Genomic DNA, 17,838 nt, shown 5'->3' with positions numbered 1-17,838 from the left:
AAGAAAATTCCTGCTACACTTTGGTAGGCTCAAAGTGTTACAAGCATCACATATATGTTTTTACCCCATCTTTCTAAATATGACACCATGTACAACTACAAACCTTTTCAGTTCTGGATTTTCCTCCATTTTCCATGTTCTTTCTTGGGGGTACCTGATGTATCAGATGTGAAAAGACCAAGCTCTTACATGTGATTCCAACACTTCCCAGTACCATGATATTGTTAGCTTACCAGCTTTATACAACTTTGTTACAGCAATCACTATCTAGAGTTTGTGCAAAGATAGCTTAGTATTCTTACCATTTCTTGCATTTCCTTATGATATTTTTGCTGCAATAAAGCACACCCTTGAATGATCAGTAGAGGCAAAATTAGAAAGAGTGACCTAGAGGTGTAAGGACACACATCTCAGTAGCAAATTCACAAGCCACATCAAAAACCAGCATTTCATATGTAGATTTCTAAAGAGTCATGACTACTATAAATTGTTTTATAATTTAAAAACTAAGCAAAGTCTCACTATGGAAAAATATTAAGATACTCATGTTCTCTCCCCTAGCTCTTAAGAATAAACACTACCATTAATATACTCTATCACTTGAAAGTCTATACTTGAGAAAATAGAAACATACCAATTAAAGAAACAATTATTACAGTTAAGATCATAGTCAGTGCCTGTTGTATGAGTGAGATGCATCTATGTTACACCATGGCCTCTGTTCCAGGCAATACACAATCAGAATTTAGTCTCCCAAATAATCATTACCTGTTACTCATATCCAAATATACCTAATTGTCTCTCCATTTTCAGAGCCCTGCTTCCTTCATGCATGTCAGGTTTCAAATATGAATGCTCTATTAGAGGTTTTATAGTTATTACAAAATTGCTCAAAGGTTAAACTGATACCTACTGCTACAGTCTGACTTAGTCTTCCTATTCAGAAATCTCATACAGAAATGACTTGCTAAGAAGCTATTCATACTGAAAGTTCAAACTAGACTTCTTTAAGCCAAGTGAACTAAAGAGGAAGTGGACTTGAAACAAATTTAAACCCGAAAGAAATAAAAAGAAAATCTAAGCCTCATAAAGCAATTTTCAGGAAATTGAAAATATTCACTATATGATATTCTTAAACTGGGATTTAAGCCCAACAATGACTATCTGACAGCTTCTTACTCAGAGTGTTCAATTAAAAAAATATTCCCAAAGATGGGCTGGGAAGGTGGCTCAGTGGTAGAGTGCTTGCCTTGCATGCATGAGGCCCTGGGTTCGATTCCTCAGCACCCCATAAACAGAAAAACCAGAAGTGGCACTGCGGCTCAAGCAGTAGAGTGCTTGCCTTGAGCTGAGAGACAGCGCCTAGGCCCAGAGTTCAGGTCCACGACCAGCAAAAAAAAAAAAAGAATTAAAAAAATATATTCCCAAAGAAATATAACCTTGTGTTACACCATATTGGGTTTCCCTGGCCTCACATTGGGGACATAACAGCTATAATTGGGTTTATGAACATTTGCTCAAAGAATCAACCAGCTGAGGGTCAAAAGAAGAAGGTACTCTGAGGATCAAAAATCATAGACATGTGTGTGATTGGTCCAGTCAGAAAAACTTAATCATCACAAAGGTAGATAAGTGACTGAAAGAAACTGATAACATCTCTCATCTCTCTGTCTCTATCTCTCCCTCTCTCATCCCTCTTTGTCTGCCTCTCTTTCTCTCTCTCTCTCTCTCTCTCTCTCTCTCTCACACACACACACACACACACACACACACACTATGGAACTAACCTTTGAATTAAACTTTCTCCCTGCCAGATTACACAGGGAATCTATTTTGTTCAAAGAGCAAACTACACAATCTGAGAAGAGGTATTCTTCATGCTCTGGAAATCAGATTTAGGAGCAAACATAATCCAGAAATCAGAGCCCACCAAGGCCAGACTGGCTGGTGGCAATGAGCGAGAGCAGCTTGCCACAGCACAAACCAGATGGGGCCCAGTGGGAGAAACTGAAAACTGGCCACCCTGGCACTCAGAACTTAATGGAGCATCAGAAGACTATGCACATGAAGGCAGTGCTTAAGCATCTGACATTAAGATGGCCTGGTGCTAGTCCATGAACAGGGAGTTCAAGGAAAACATAAGCTTCACATGTAAATTTTTTCCTGATTCTCCTAAATGCTTAAAACTCTAGGTAGCTGGTCCAAACACCTGCCTATCAATATCTCTATCTTACTTTCATTTTTTTCTCAAAATTAATTTTCTCCATTCTCAATAAAAGAATTAAAAAAGGAAAGTTTCAAGATAGCCCAGTCATTTTCAAAAGTAATTCTCAGATTCTGATCAATACAGAAAACCCTCATTGACTTGGGGAACTTTTAAAATAAAGGGTAGCAAAGCCATGTATTTTCAGAAAGGAGTTCAAGGAGAGAAGATAAAATAATTCTTAAAACATTAATGGTTTTCCCATGTAATTGTAACCCCTCTGTACAGTATTTTCACAATAAAAAAAGAAAAAAAACATTCATGGTAAGCTTCTGCTTTTTACAGTCACAAGTTTACAAAGGGTGGAAGAGGAGGAATGTGATAGAAAGAGAGAAGCTGTCACACTTTGTTATGATTTCTAAAATCTGAAACAAATAGGAAATGTTAATAATTGTTAAATCTGAAGCCTGATGATTCATGCCTGTAATCTCCATACTCAGGAAGCTGAGACAAAATGAGTTCAAGCCCTGCCTGGGCTGAAGACCCAGGTGATTTCCAGACCAGTCTAGGCTACACAGTGGGACCCTTTAAAAAGAATCTGGATGACATGTATCTTGTTTTATTTTCTAGACCCTGTATATTTTATCTGTTATATAACTGCATTTTTTAATTAACAGAAATTCAACCAGGAGAATTCAAAGGCCAATTATCTGCCAAGAGAATAACAAATTAGCCCACCTTTCAAAGGTTTTGTTAATAAAACCTCACTTTAAGTAAACAAAAGACATGAAAATTTAGACACAGAAAAAGTTAAGAGTTGAATATTCCCATTACTTGAATCTTACAAGAAAGAATCCACTACAAGATTTATTTAAATATAAAATGGCCACCATTGTGGTTAACTTGGAGTCTAATTCACAAAACAAATACTGCCTAAGTGCACAGTTTCTTAGGAACACAACTACCTCTAAAGACCTGAGGGTAGATCCTCCTATATAATCCCTAGTTGATGTTGTTGTTTTATTTGATTCTTTGTTTAGTTGCGTAAAGAGAAGCAGCTTGGAAACTGCATCAGAGAGAAAAAACCATCAAGCAACATTCCACTTCTAAGGCAAATGTGTGCCTTGGCAAGTCATTTTCCTCTTCCATTTTCATGACCATTGAATAGAAACACCAGTCCCTTCTAATAATTCTTCCAGGAATGTTATTGAAGCTATATGGTCCTAGCCAATATTTTAAGCAAAATGCTGATTGAAAGCAAAAAAGGTTTCTGCAGGGGAGCCCAAGCTCCAGGAAAAGGTAGAGCTGCTCTTCCAGCAGCCCCCTGGGGATGGAGGACTCAGGTTGGCACTAGCTGACTGGGCACACCCACTGGAAGAAGAATAACCCCACTACGCAGCCCACACAAAAAAACCACTCCTAACTACACAAGAGCCAAAGAGGAAATGTAACTTTAAGAGCATTTCCCTCTGCAAACAACTGATCCTCTGGGACTTTCACTTCAAGCCTCTCAATTGTTCGAAGTAAATGAGGCTCACATTAAAGGCCAGCCACTCACACATCAAGAAATCAAGCCTGCAGGGGGGGTAGCTCCTCCAGAACTAGACTCTCAGTGCTCAGCATTGGATTTACCCACATCTGAGACACTTGATCCAGCAAAGCTTGGCATCCTCCAAGCCCTGAAAGCTGAGGCACATCTGCAGTGGTTTCAGCCTCTGAAGCTCCATGTAGACACCTCAGATCTACTGCAGCACCATAAATGAGACTCCAGCTTTTCCAGGAGGTGACTTCATCATTTTTTATTCCTCTAATCCCTAACCAGCAATACTCTGGAGCCACTAGCTTCAGCCTCTGGACACAGATAAGCCATTGGAGAATGAGGCATTGTTAGGGAGGGATCTTTATTTCCTCCTACATGATAACTCTAACACACAGACAATGGAAAAAAACAGGTGGGGCCTCTAGGACCCAAAACTATTGGTCCTCTGATAAGAGGAATTCCAGTGCCCCAGAGGCCTCTCTGGAAAATGTCCTGCCTCCAACCTCCGAGGGAAAGAAATCTCAGGATCATTAGCAAGTACTCTGGCTGAGCTCAACTTTAGTGAAGGTGTACTGGGAGAAAGAAGATCTCTAAGGTAACCAGTTAATTGCCAATAAGGAATGATAATAATAAATTAGCAAATACTAATGTAAACTAACTCAGTTCTGCAGCAGTTGCATGGAGACAACAGATGAAAGTTTATTCTGGAACACATCTTGCAAGCTGATGTCTACTGGGATATGTACTGCCTTAGCCAGATATGAAACAGACCAATAAATATAATGCAGGAAATGTGTAGCTCTAGAATGTGTGTAAGTAGAAGTGGAGCCCTTGATCTTTTGATAAAAACTGAAATGAGCACGCTTGGAAAGATGTGAGTTTCATTGTCTTCCATTGCTTCTTATTGCAGTAAAAGATTGCTTTTGACCTTTAGGGATAAGACTTAAATGACTCTAAGAGCCCATCATAATAAGAAAATCATTTTTAATCATGCTCATTGAAAGAATCATTGGTTTATTCTAATTGAAAATGATGCTTTGTGTCATTTCCATACTATCCAAACCAGTTTTGTTAGTTGTCTAGTGCTTTGTGACCCTGCCATCAGATAGGTTTGTGGCTGTTCTTAACCTGTAGTTTTAAGAACCTATCTGAATAAGCTATTTCTTTTCTTGCTTTTCTTCAAAGTCTAACTGATGCTTTGTTTTTATTATTTGCACTAAAATTACTGTTCATTCAACTTTTTTGCAGGATAACTAGAAGCATTAAATTCTGCCTGCCACATGTTTTTGCCCTAGATACTCTGACATAGCTATTGCACTACTACTTGTAAAGTTGTTGCATGAGTGACTATATAGCAAAGCACACACATGCCTTTAGGATGCCTCATATCAAAGATGTTACAATTAGCCAGTGAAGGGTGGAAAATACAAAGAGAAAATTCAAGCTAGATGCTTAGGAGCATATAACTAAAATTCTGGGACCTCTTAGCCACAATTACTCACTCCCTTAGAGTTATCATCTCAAAATTATTCAGAATTGGAAACTAATTTTAAATGCCTCTCAAAGGAAACAATTTCACCCCCTCCTGAAGGCAGAATGATACATATTTCCCCCAAGTCCCCATTCCCAGAAGAAACTAGTCACATTTGCTTCAGCTAACCATGACAAAGGTATACAGAAATGCTGACTACAGAGGAATAACACTTTCCAGCATCCAGAGGCACTAGGTAGGCATACTTCTATTCCTTAAGATCAGAAGAAAAATATAAGCATACTAAGGAGCTCTCAAAGGAAGGGATGGGAAGGGGAAACAACGGAGGAGGCTACAATGCTTGATAAGAAATGTACTCATTATCTTGCCCATGTACTTGTAAACCTTCTATACAGTATTTTCACAATAAAAAAAACAAATTTAATATTTTCAAAAAAGATCTAAGCAACCCGACAAACTGTCTTCATTCTCCCTTTTCAACCTTCTTTCTTCTTCTTTGACTCTTTTCCCTCATCCATGCGCACATTGTGCATGTGCTCATGCACGCACACGTGTGCGCACACACACACACATACACACACACAGATTCTATAAACTAAATATAGGATGCCAAGAATGCAAATCTCACCCTCCAGTTTAAAACATTTTAAATACCTGGTATCACTAATTCTACAAAAGTCTTCTGAGCAAAATGAACCCCAAGATAGGGACAAAAGAGGTTTTCTCTTTGTTGCTGATGTTTTTCATGTACTTATAATGTACTATGTATTTTTTTGTTTCTCTTGTATGTTCTTCCCACATGGTATAACTCCTGTTTTAACTATATTTGATTCTGGTGCCCTGCATCTTGTATATACATTTTTCTAATTTGAGGAGGGGAAGGGAAATAACAAAATGCTGAAATAAGGATACAGGTTAACCCATTGTAACAATGAGATGTACAAGACACTATGTTGAAAACGAACTTTACAACTTTGCAGGGGGGAGTAGGGGAGGGAGGAGCAAGGGAGGGAGGGAAGGGATGATAGGGGAAAAACAAAGGAGGGGGTAATAATGCTTGATAGGATATATACTCATTACCTTACTCATGTAACTGTAGCCCCTCTGTACAGTATCTTTACAACTATATATATATATATATAAACAAAGAAATCTTCCACTTTTGCCTCCTCAAATTTATGTAAAAAACAACCAAGTCCACATAGCTAACTTCCCAAACAACACCAGAGGACAGGTAAATAACAATATACAATTCTATGCAAGATTATCTGTGCAATATGAGAAGCTTTCACTCTTTTTACTTACATACCTATGTTCAAAGTCATGTTACATTGTTTCTAGAGCTGACAATATTCAGATGTGATTATATACCATAATATTATGATCCTAGGAATCTCCTTGCAACTCACCTTCAAAATAATAGATTAGTGCAAATAATGTGATTAATGTGTTTGTACATGGACACAGTGACATACGAGTCACTCTATGGACTGGGGCCATACCTCAGTATTATAGCACTTGCCTAGAATGCTTAGCATACAAAAGGCCCTGGGTTCATCGCCACCACTAGAAAAAGTCATTCTCAACCAAACCCTGACAAGTCAACACTTAATTCACATAGAAATAATAGCAGCATTGTCTTAGAGGAAGAGAGTCCCAAAGAGCCTCCAAACTAACACATGATTAGAAACTAACCTTGTACTTCTTGCACAGTGAATCATATGGATGATCTCAACTCCACAACTATACTGACAACTCCCTCAGTTGCTGTGTAGCTGATCACAGTGGATGTTCTGATATGCCTACCGATCTGATCTAATGTCATGATAATACATTACACAGTTATGATGGAGTGGACAAAGCACAAGATGAGGACGGCAGTTCTGACTATTGATCTACAATGCCATTTCAAGTAAGCCTTATTCCTGTCTGCACAGCTCTAATGAAGGATGGATATTTATCACAAAAAGTGTCCAGGTAGAGGATCTGAATGTTAGTGACTTTGGGTCCCTATCTGAAGAATTATAATGTGCTCAGGAATGATATATTACCTTGAATTGAAATTTTCTGTTTACATGTTCAATTCCCTTAAGCTCCCTGGATCAAAGATCAAGTATTTTATTTTTGTATTCCAAGAAAATGGTAAGAACTGTGACTGCCACATTCTATATATGTAAATGCTAGTGGGTTGAATTACAGAACAAATGAAATAAAGGACAATGGAAGTGACATATAAATGCAATAGAGATATTACTATAGAGTCTTATACTTATCACATCATAGTAGTCATTGTCCAAAGCTATAATTGCTTAATAAATATTTCTTAGATGGATTAATTAATGTGAAAAATATAAGGAGACAATAGGAAATATACCATAATGTTATTATCCTAGGAATCTCAATGCATCTCACCTACAAAATAATAGGAGATTAGAAATGATTTTCCTTGCCTGTCTCCCCATTAGAATATGCATCCATTGCTAGAACATTTGACAAAGAGCAGGCACCCTACAAATACCAGGTGAATGAATAAATGAATCAGGCATTCCTATTATTCTATTCTAGCCAGCCTATGTTCAGGAACTTCTTTTTTTTAATTTAATTTTATTTGTGAACATACTGTACAGAGGAGTTACAATTACATGGGCAGGATAATGCATACATTTCTTACCAAGCATTGCAGCCTCCTCCTTTGTTTACCCTTCACATCCCTTCCCAGCCTCCCCCCTCCCCCCCAATCCCAATCCTTCTCCTTCCCCCCCCTCCCCCCCCCCCCGCACCGACGTTGTAAAGTTCGTTTTGGACATGACAACTTGTACTTCTCATTGTTGCAACAGGTCCACCTATATCCTTAAACAACTGGTTTTTCCCCATCTCCTCCACAAGTTATACTGACATCAAATATAGTGAAAGCAGGGGTTATACTGTGGGGGAGGGACATACAAAGCAACAAAGAGATAATCTTATAAATGCGTTAGAAACACATGCATGAAAGAAAAAAACATTAAAATACACATCTACCGGTTCATTTTCCTGACATCACATTATCTGACCTTTTCCGCTTGACTCATACATATACTAGATATTACAAATAAGGGAAACCATGGGACCTATGTTTCTTTGGGCCTGGCTTACTTCACTTAATATAATTTTTGTTCAGGAACTTCTTTTAAGGGAGGAAAGGAGAAATGTCATTTTTCCTCTGCAAGACTATGTGAAAGATGCAAGCTAAATGGCCTATTCTGTGCTCAGCTATGAATTCTTTAGAACCGCATTGCAGAAATCACTTTTAACCTCATGGTACATGCTAGCTTGGACCCACCTAGCCTTGCACAACCAGATATGTGTAATTTTTAATAAAAAAGGGGCATTGTCTAGCTTTGGAGTCAAGTACAGCATCAAAACTGAGAGATTACCTTTGTTTCATTCTTTCCATAGAAGAATGTTAGAAAGGATACCGAAATCTTGGATAAAACATGTAATCACAGTCCTGTGTCTCTTGCCTCTTCCATATATTTTATCAGGGCTCACATTTCCATGGATCCTTGAATTGGTTGCAAAGTGATTGTCATGTCCTCAGAATTCAATGCTTTATTCCATCTTCCCAAGCAATAGTAGTATCAGCAACTGAACCCACAACCTTGGTATCTTTTACCTCAAATGTTTAATGGTCAGTATAAGTCATCTGTGCACATAACTTTGTAGACCATATCTATATATAACCAGTGTAAATATCTCTTTGGTTAAAAATATCTGGGAAGACAATCTCAGGTAAAGAGACCACTGCCAATCATGATTCTCCAGTTGTGGCTAGTAAAAATATTTAACATTTTTGGGGTATCTGCAAAGGATTTTGTGTTGCAATGCATAAAGTCATATTTATCTATGGAAAACTCTTTCATGATAGATGCACCTATTTTGTAGATGAGGAAATACTCTGAGAGGTTTCATAGCAAGAGATGACTGGATAAAAACGCTGGTGCTTTCATTGCTAGTAGCAGCATACAATCAGTTGTTCATTAAAAGGACTGATTTTTCTATCAATAATTCTGGCAGATATTATTTTTTTCAGAAACTAGAAGCAACCAATGTGAGTTGTCTTAGGACCCTTTTGCCCTAAAAAGTTTATATAAACACTATGAAGCCATTTTGTCGATGCCTAATACTCTGGGTATAGGAAGGAGTTGTTTCTGAGGCAGGAAGGTATCAACAAAACAGCACTTTTCAGGGACTGTAGAGTATTGTGACTGGTTCCTCACTCCCTTGATGACCAGCTCTGGAGTCTTAACATATCTGGGCCTTTGTTTCATCATCTACTAAATGGGAATATACCAAGATAACTGATTTCAAGTTCCAAATGAAACAATGCTGTGAAGGTACTCTCCAATTACACAGTATTCCCTTAATTAGTGGACTGGACTAGGGCATCGCTTCCCAGTGCATCAAATTTCCAGCTAAAGAGGAACTTAAGGAATTTTTGGAAAAATGAAATCAATTTAGAAACTTATTTATAACCTTCTACTGAGTCACCCACTCACTATCATTCACGTTATCACTTTATTACTCTGAAATACTTCAATAGCCAACAAACACCTGACCACATTGTGTTTTTAATGCATCCATTTAAAAACACTCACAGTAAAAGGAAACAGTTAACTCAAATGAATAGCAAATTCTTAAAATATTCGTATCAGTGACAGCTTCAATCTCCTCATCTGTCAAACATTATTACAAGAATTGCTATGAGATAGCAAAGCTGCTTTTTATTTTTATTTTTTTGCTTGTCTCCCACTAACCAGACCATCCATATTCTTGGCAAGATGCTAGAGAAGAGTAGTGTGAAGAAGAAAAGGCAAGAGGGAGATATAGGAAGCTGAATCACTCACAAGAGGAAAAACTGGCCTCCAAGCATTAGAGGGCTTCATTCATTTTCATCATTATTTGGTGACTCATTCTAAGCTACTTCAACTAGCATATTGGTAACACTAGATGCCAAATATGGCATATTTTCAACAGGTGGAACAAAGTTCTTAGGACACTACAGAGAGATTTCAAGGGCTCATATTCCTTAGTATTGAGCTCTTAATTCCCACCCCTACACAAAAGTCCTCTATGTAGGGATACTTGTTGCCCTAAGAAGCACTGGGCTCAGGCAGAGAAGTTCTCCCTATCCCTGCCAGGGGATGTGCCAAGAGAGTGGTGATGGCATACCAAGCACCTTCTAAAAGTCTAGGAGGACCTCAAAGAGCATGTAGCTGCACTTACCTCAGGCAGGGGCACACCATTGATGATCAGATCTGGCTGCTGGGGACCCTGGCTATTGAAAGAGTGATGGTAGATGTGGTTGGCACTGGTATTTCGAGTATTCTGGTTCTCCACGTTCAGGAAAGTGCTCTCAGAGCGGCGGCAGCCTAGGGGCAGTGTTTGTTGGTGGTAGTCGAAATAGTTGAGAGAGGAGGTCAGGGAGGAGCAACTGACAACATTCATCTTGTCTGTCTCCTCCACATCCCTGGGTACCAGACGGATGTCATTCTTGCTGATTTTTTTCTTCTTGCTTGATTTCTTTTGATGCCCATAGGAGTACTCAGCAATTCTATGTGACAGAAAAGGGAGCATGAATCGATAACACCCTCCCAAACCATGCACTGATTAATAAACATTAAGCACCCAAGAGGTTGCACCCCATCTCAGCTCCAGCTCCTTATTCTGGTGCATTACATCATCGGGTTTCTCCCTGTGCTTCTTACATGTGAAAACAAGCTAAGGGCCATGAAGTTCTCAAATTAAACATAGTAACCTCCCACCACCACCCCCTGAAAAGAAAAAACTTCCTGTACATTAGATCTGGATTTTTTCATTAGGAGTGGCCAGTTAGGTGGGGTAAGGGATGGGAAAAACTTGAGCCTATGGGAGAGAAAGCACGAAAATGCTCAAATTTGGAACTTCCCTGGAACCCAAAGGAGCTCCTGGGTGAAATAAGAAGCAAGTCCCAATTTAACAGAAGAAGAAATAGAAGAAAATAAAAATGTAATCCCCTTGCCATTTCCTCCAGGCATTTGTCAAGTGGCAAAACAAAACAAAACAAAACACTCAAAAATAAAAATTAAGAAAAAACCACCCTCCATCAGCTTCCTCTTTAAAGTGACCTGATCAGTTTTTGGACTGGGATAGATTTGCTCCAGTCCTTTAAAGCCTCATCAGCTCCTTCCTTCCAAATCCTCCTCCCTACCCTAGCCAGGTTCTCTTCTACTCTCCACCCTTCCCCCTCCTCTCCTACAGAAATGTGATAACCAAACCCATTTGAATGAGGGGAAATGCCTTTTTACCTCTTTCCCCTAAGGCTCACTTTCTCCTCTGCCTTTTTGTCTTGCTGCTCGCTAATGGGAGAAACTGAGATGCAATGCAGACACTTGCTGTTTTGTCCTTTTATAAAACAGCCGAGGAGACAAGTGATGGTTAAACAATTACTGCAAAGGAATTTAAAGGTTAGTGCATTCAGCATCCTTCTCCATTCAGGTGTACCTACAAGCAGCTGTGCTGCAACTGGAACATAAAGAGCTCAATTTAATTAACACTGACACAGACTCAGCAACGTGCACCAAAGACACCAAGCATTAAGAGACTTGTCAAAAGAAATACATTAAAATGTAGCTAGATTCTCAATGCCATGCATTACTTTGCATAGCATATAATGACTTTGGTTTATTATTTGAAAATTCAATTTCTGGGCAATCATCAGCAAAACAATAGGATTAATAAATAATACAGGGTGGTCTTTACAAGGGAAAGATTGTTCCGGTATTCTCACATGGCAAAGCGAATTGTCTGAGTACAAAAAGCAAGCCCAACTCAAGCAGCAATTTCAGATCATCTCACAAGTCTCATAAATGAATGGATTTCAGGAAGAAGCTCTGTAGAAGCTGAGAACAAGAAACCTCTACCTAATCACATAGAAAGAAAAGCTCTTGAACTTTAGGTTTATGAGCAGATGGGGAAAGTGCACATTTTCAGAGGCAAATTCTTGCTGTCCTCAGGATCTACCTAGAGCTCAGTAATTGAGGTCCCCTCATCCTTTCATTCTGTACCCAGGCCCACTTGTAATGATGGCAAACTAATGCTATTGAGACTTGGTAGCAGATAAAGTCTCCAAAACCCAAGGACTAGGGTTGATTTTATTTTCTAATCTGTTTAGGCAATCAATGGAAAGTTCTATTCAATTTTTTTTACCAGCGATTGCTAAGTTTGGAAATGCCCCACTCAATTATTCAGCTGAGGCGTTCATTGCACAGCCCTTTGTGTACTGACCAATTATTTAAATAAACTGTACTTCATTAATCCCAAACAATCACAGGGAAGAGAGTGCTTTACAAAATATACATTTAGGTAAAGTTGCACTCTTTTCCTACTTCAAAAGCTTTCCTCCCTGTTTAATGATCTCCCTGGCAAGCTCTCAGAAAGAACTCTTACTTACAGTGATACATCACCAAGGGGTGGCAAAGCCTTCAATATCTTTATTTCAAGCTGGTTTCTTTTTCTTCAAGGAAGAGATCTTATGCATTTACTCTATGCTGAGAAAATAGCTTAAAAAGTGTTCCCTCTATTATTATGTCTATATAAATAAAATTTTATTGACCCTGCATTTTTCTCCTATAAAAAGCACCACTGGCAGTCACAGGTTTCAAAGGTAAGAGCAATATTAATTTCCATTTCTCCTATTTGAAATGACTCGATGCTGAAGGAAAGAAAAGTCATGGCCATTTCACTAGTAACAGGATTAAAGCATTTATGAGGCATTGCAGCTGCTCTTTTATGGCACCTGATTGATATTCATGTGTGGTTAGCATTTGTCTACTAACTTGTGTAATGCAGAGAATAGTAAAAGGGAAACAATAATTGCATGGCTCTTACATATTCAGAGGGCTCTGATTCACAGAAGTGTGTATTTCAGATGGTGTCAAATACAAATCGGACCTACAGGAACGTATTTTGATTGATTAACATGCAATGGCACAGATGGCACAAAAGACACACTGGATGTGTAAGTGTACAGAAAACGCACGCGTGCGCACGCGCGCGCGCACACACACACACACACACACACACACCTTGAATGGAAATAACAACATCATTCATTTTCAGCAAAGTAAAGAAACAACTTTTTTTCAACCATTTCGATGAGACACTGCTGGAAAAATTGTTAACTGTATTATCTGAAGGTGGATTCCAGAAATTCTTAGACTGATTTGTTCTACTAAATTGTAAGAAAAGATTTCAGCAAAAGCCTCTGATGCTCTAATGAGGATTTTTTTTAAAAAACTACACAACATTTAAGTTTCCACATTCCTCTTCTGCCCTGTCTTCTCCTCTTTTCTAATTCCCTCCTATACATACATCCTGCACATGCTTCAAGGGAAAATGTAACACAATAGCCCATAGTGACATCCACTGGTAGCAACCGGATCTTAATGCCACAGCACAGTCCCACATTAGAGGCAAGCCCCACCAATTCACAAAGATTTCTATTTTAACTGAAACATCTGGATGCAAAGTCTTGTCCCTCATTGGGATGTTTGATCTCCACACAACAACCAACCAAACAGATATTTGAAAACATACAGATGCTTGACAAAATCTCACTTTATATAGCCAGCTGTTTGGGGACTGGTTACAAAACAAGCCAAGAATAGACTACAAAACACTAATCACATGCTTTCCAACACACTCCTGCTCTCTCTCCCCTACTCTTTCTCATCTTAGACTTTCACTATCAAGCTTTCTCTAGAGTCTATCCATACAGCAGGACAGGGTAGCTGTCTGTATTCCCTGTAATGTCAACACCGGTTACCAAAACATCATTGTGCCCCTGCAAATTAAATTATGGTGCTTAGTGGTTTTGTTGAAAATATGACTCTCTGACACTCTGTCTTTCACTTATTTTTCTCTTCTCTCCCTTTCTTCTTCCTCCTCTCCCTCCCTAATTTTTTCTACTGCAAGTTCAGTGGAGACACCTGTGTAAATTTTACAATGCTAATTGCTTTTCTGCTCATCATCATTATGTGACAGAACCATTCAAACAGTAAATGATTGTCTTCCAGCAAATTGTCAGATCAAAAGAATTGATCAATTTAGACTGTCACAAAATTTTCACCTTTCACGGAGAAGCACTGTGAATATGCTGCATGCATTTAAGTAGAAAACAAAAGCACTGGTGGTTTCACACCAACATAAATACACACACCTGTCTCATCCAAGACAGGGAAGGAAAGAGAAAAGTTAGCTCTACCTGCAATTGTAGGTCCGTATCTCTTTGTTGTCTCGCTTGCACTTGATTGCAACAAAGATCATGGTGACAAAAAGGATGCCTGCGATGGAGCCCAGAGCAATAATGAAGATCAGGGACAGGTTTACCGAACCCATTGACTCCTGAGCATCAAGAGCTGGGGACAGGTAGATTAGGACGAGCGCAGAGGCAGAAAGAGATGTCTTGCCGTGGTCATGTGCCACCACAATAAGCTCATAGGAAGCCTTGGAGCTTTCGCTGAAGGTACGGGTGGTTCTGACTTCACCGTTGACCTGGTCTATTTCAAAGTAGCCGCGGTCGCCCTCGGTCATGTCGTAGGTGACTCGGCCATTTTCTCCCTCATCATAGTCATCTGCCTTAACTACGGTCACCAAGTAGCCTATGCCGGAGTTTCGGGGAATGTAGACCTCCGCAGTGCCGTTGATTAGGGGCGGGGCCGTGATAACCGGGGTATTGTCATTCACGTCCAGGATGATGACCCGCACTGTGGCGTTGCTCTGTAAGGAGGGCAGGCCCCCATCCTTTGCCAGCACCTTAAATTCGAATGCCTTGGTCTGTTCATGGTTGAAAGACCGCAGCGCATAGATATCTCCAGAGTTGGGGTTGATTGAGACATAGGTGAATACAGGCATGTCCCGTACCTGAGAAGGCACGATCTGATAGGAGACACTACCATTGAGCCCCAGGTCGGGGTCTCGGGCTGACACAGAGAGCAGATAAGCGCCGGGTGTGTTGTTCTCCTGCACAATGACCTGATAATAGGGTTTAGAGAAGTGGGGGTGGTTGTCGTTCTCATCAGTGATGCGCACAGTAAAGGATTTGGCACTTTGCAGCATGGGGACACCGCCGTCTCGGGCTTGGATTGTAAGATTATACTGGTCGTGTTGCTCGCGGTCCAGCCTTCCATCCACCAGGATAGTAGAGAAGCTCTCATACTCCTGTAGCCGAAAGGGCACATTGCCCAGCAAACGACACTGCACACGTCCATTGAGACCGGAATCGCGATCAGATACTCGAACCAGGGCGATTACGTAGCCTGGGGGGGCGCTCTCGCTTACCTCCACAAGCTCGCTATTGACCGACAACAAGTTGATAACCGGTGGATTGTCATTGGTGTCCAGCACGCTGACGGTGACCTTGCAGTGTGCTGGGATAGAATTGGGTCCCAGGTCCTTGGCTTGAACGTCCAGTTCATACACGTGGCCCTCTTCATAGTCTAGGGCACCCGTGACTGTTACCAAGCCGCTGTGTGGGTCGATTTGGAAGAGTTCTCTTGTGCGGTCGTTGACATAGCCATAGAAGGAATAGACAACTTGGCCGTTGGTGCCCTCGTCTGGGTCACTGGCATTGAGGCGAATGACGGGTGTGTTGGGAGGTGAGTTCTCAGGGACACTCACCGCGTAGGTGGACTCGCCAAACACCGGGTTATTATCATTGGAGTCTGTCACCTTGATGCTGAGGCCAACTGTGCCTAGATGTGGTGGGTCGCCGCCGTCCAGCGCAGTGATTCGAAAGCTATAGTGCGACTGTGTCTCACGATCCAGGCTCTTCTCCACCACGAGTTCAGCAAAGCGTGACCCGTCGCCGCGAGTCTTGATCTCCAGGCCGAACAGCTCATTGGGTGTGAGCTCGTAAGTCTGCACACCAAAGCTGCCCGAGTCTGGATCATAGGCGCTGTCCAATGGAATGCGCGTGCCAGGACTGGCGGCTTCCGAGATCTCTAGCTCTATCTGCGCAGCCGGGAAACTGGGTGCGTTATCGTTCAGGTCCTTGATCTCCACCTTAATCACACAGATCTCCATTGAGCTGGACATGACCTCCAACGAGATGATGCACTTGGGGCTCTGGCGGCACAGTAGGTCACGGTCGATCTTTTGCTTCGTGACCAACAGGCCGGAGCTGGGGTTGATATCCACCAGGTGCGGAGCAGAATTGGACACTACGCGAAAGGCAGAAGCCTGGCGGGGGTCTAGCGCGAAGCCCGCCTCTCGCGCATCCTTGGCCACGTTAGCGATCACTGTCCCAGCGCGCTGCTCCTCTTCTACTGAGTACTTGAGGTTAATGAGGGCGGCCGCCTGGGTCCACAGTACTGCCAACAGCAGCAGCACCGGCAGCAGGAGTGATTCCATAGCTGCGCGGGGCTCTGCTTGGCCTCGCCGCTCCACACCCCTCCGAGGCCGACGCCGCCGGCGCTCCAGCTTCCCGCTGGCTCGGGCCGCCTGTTGCGTGCGCCCCGTGGCCCCGGAGGCCGCGGGAGGAGTCCCGCCAAGGGCGGCCCGGCGGCGCGGGGAAAATACCCGGGCCGGCTCCAATGCTGAGGTTGCAGTGGACTCGGCGGGGGCTCGCTGGGGGCCCGGGGACTCCGAGGGCCCGAGGGAGCACCGCGCGGCCCCGAGCCCCCTCCCTCCAGCCCGGCTACTCAGTTTTCCCCCTTCAAAGATAGCTGGGCGCGATTGACTGCAGCTGCGCAGGGCTGCAGGTCGGGTGGCGTCTGCACCTCCCAGAGGAACAGCGGCTGAGTCCAAAGAGCTTATGGGGCAAAGCTGCGGAAAGCAGTGGGGACGCAACCTTTCAGACACAGACCGACCCGCCGCAGCGCACAAGCACTGAGGCTGGCGAGCGCCGTGTCGGTGCACCTGGCATGCGCAAGGACCTCCCCCCAGCTCTCCCAGCTCACTGCAGAGAGAGGACCCGCCTGGTACGCTCCCTCCCGGGTCGGGGGGGGCACACTGGGTTCTTCGAGGCCTATTAGGGAAAGAAGGGGTTTGCAGGCGGAAGCTTGAGTTGCTAGCAAGTGCCCAGAACGTCAGGGGATCTGGCAGAGCCGGATGGCGGCGGTCCGAGGGGGTGACACAGGAAGGGGGAGGGGAGACAGGCTGCCAAATCAAGAGCGCAATCCCTCGCGGTGAGGTAAGCGGCAGAGGGCTTGGGAGGGGGACGTCTGTACAGAATTTGAGGTGGGCGCCGAATCACCTCCCCCAGAACGATTGAGGGATAGCGGGCGTTTGCGTCTCGGAAACCAAAGTTACCAACCACAAAACCGGGCCTCCACGTCAAGTTTGTGGAAATGGGGCAGATGTCAATTTGTCCAGGAAAATCAAAGTCTCAGTCTTTCCAAGGACCCGTGGAGGGGTGAAGGAATGGGGAGGGAAAGGAGGGAACCGACAACAGTACCGGCCAGGAGAGGTGGGGCTGCCGCTGCGGGAACCGGGGACTTCTTCTCCCGGGGTCTGGGCTGAAGTGTCGTTCCCAGAGCCGCTGCTGCTGCTGCTGCCGCCGCCGCCGCCGCCGCCGCCGCCGCC

At 42.5% G+C, this 17,838-nt stretch overlaps 1 protein-coding gene across 3 annotated transcripts in view; it reads right to left on the bottom strand.

The window, feature by feature from the left end:
- Positions 1 to 16,665, bottom strand: part of Pcdh19 (protocadherin 19) — a 123,948-nt gene extending 107,283 nt beyond the window's left edge. For 2 of the 3 annotated variants that reach the window (XM_013035090.1, XM_013035091.1), the window contains exons 1-2: positions 14,519 to 16,665; positions 10,501 to 10,828 (exon numbers count right to left, since the gene is read on the bottom strand). In XM_013035090.1, coding sequence (XP_012890544.1) covers positions 10,501 to 10,828; positions 14,519 to 16,665 — 2,475 coding nt within the window. Of the gene's footprint in view, positions 1 to 10,500; positions 10,829 to 11,561; positions 11,703 to 14,518 lie in introns of all 3 variants that reach the window. The other variant, XM_013035089.1, reaches the window with a different exon arrangement.
- Between the last annotated feature and the right edge of the window lie 1,173 nt (positions 16,666 to 17,838).

This window comes from Dipodomys ordii, unplaced genomic scaffold (genome assembly GCF_000151885.1).
Source record: "Dipodomys ordii isolate 6190 unplaced genomic scaffold, Dord_2.0 Scaffold203, whole genome shotgun sequence".
Lineage (NCBI taxonomy): Eukaryota > Metazoa > Chordata > Mammalia > Rodentia > Heteromyidae > Dipodomys > Dipodomys ordii.
The sequence above is the reverse complement of the archived record's forward strand: the minus strand, read 5'-3'. Positions and strand labels throughout refer to the sequence as shown.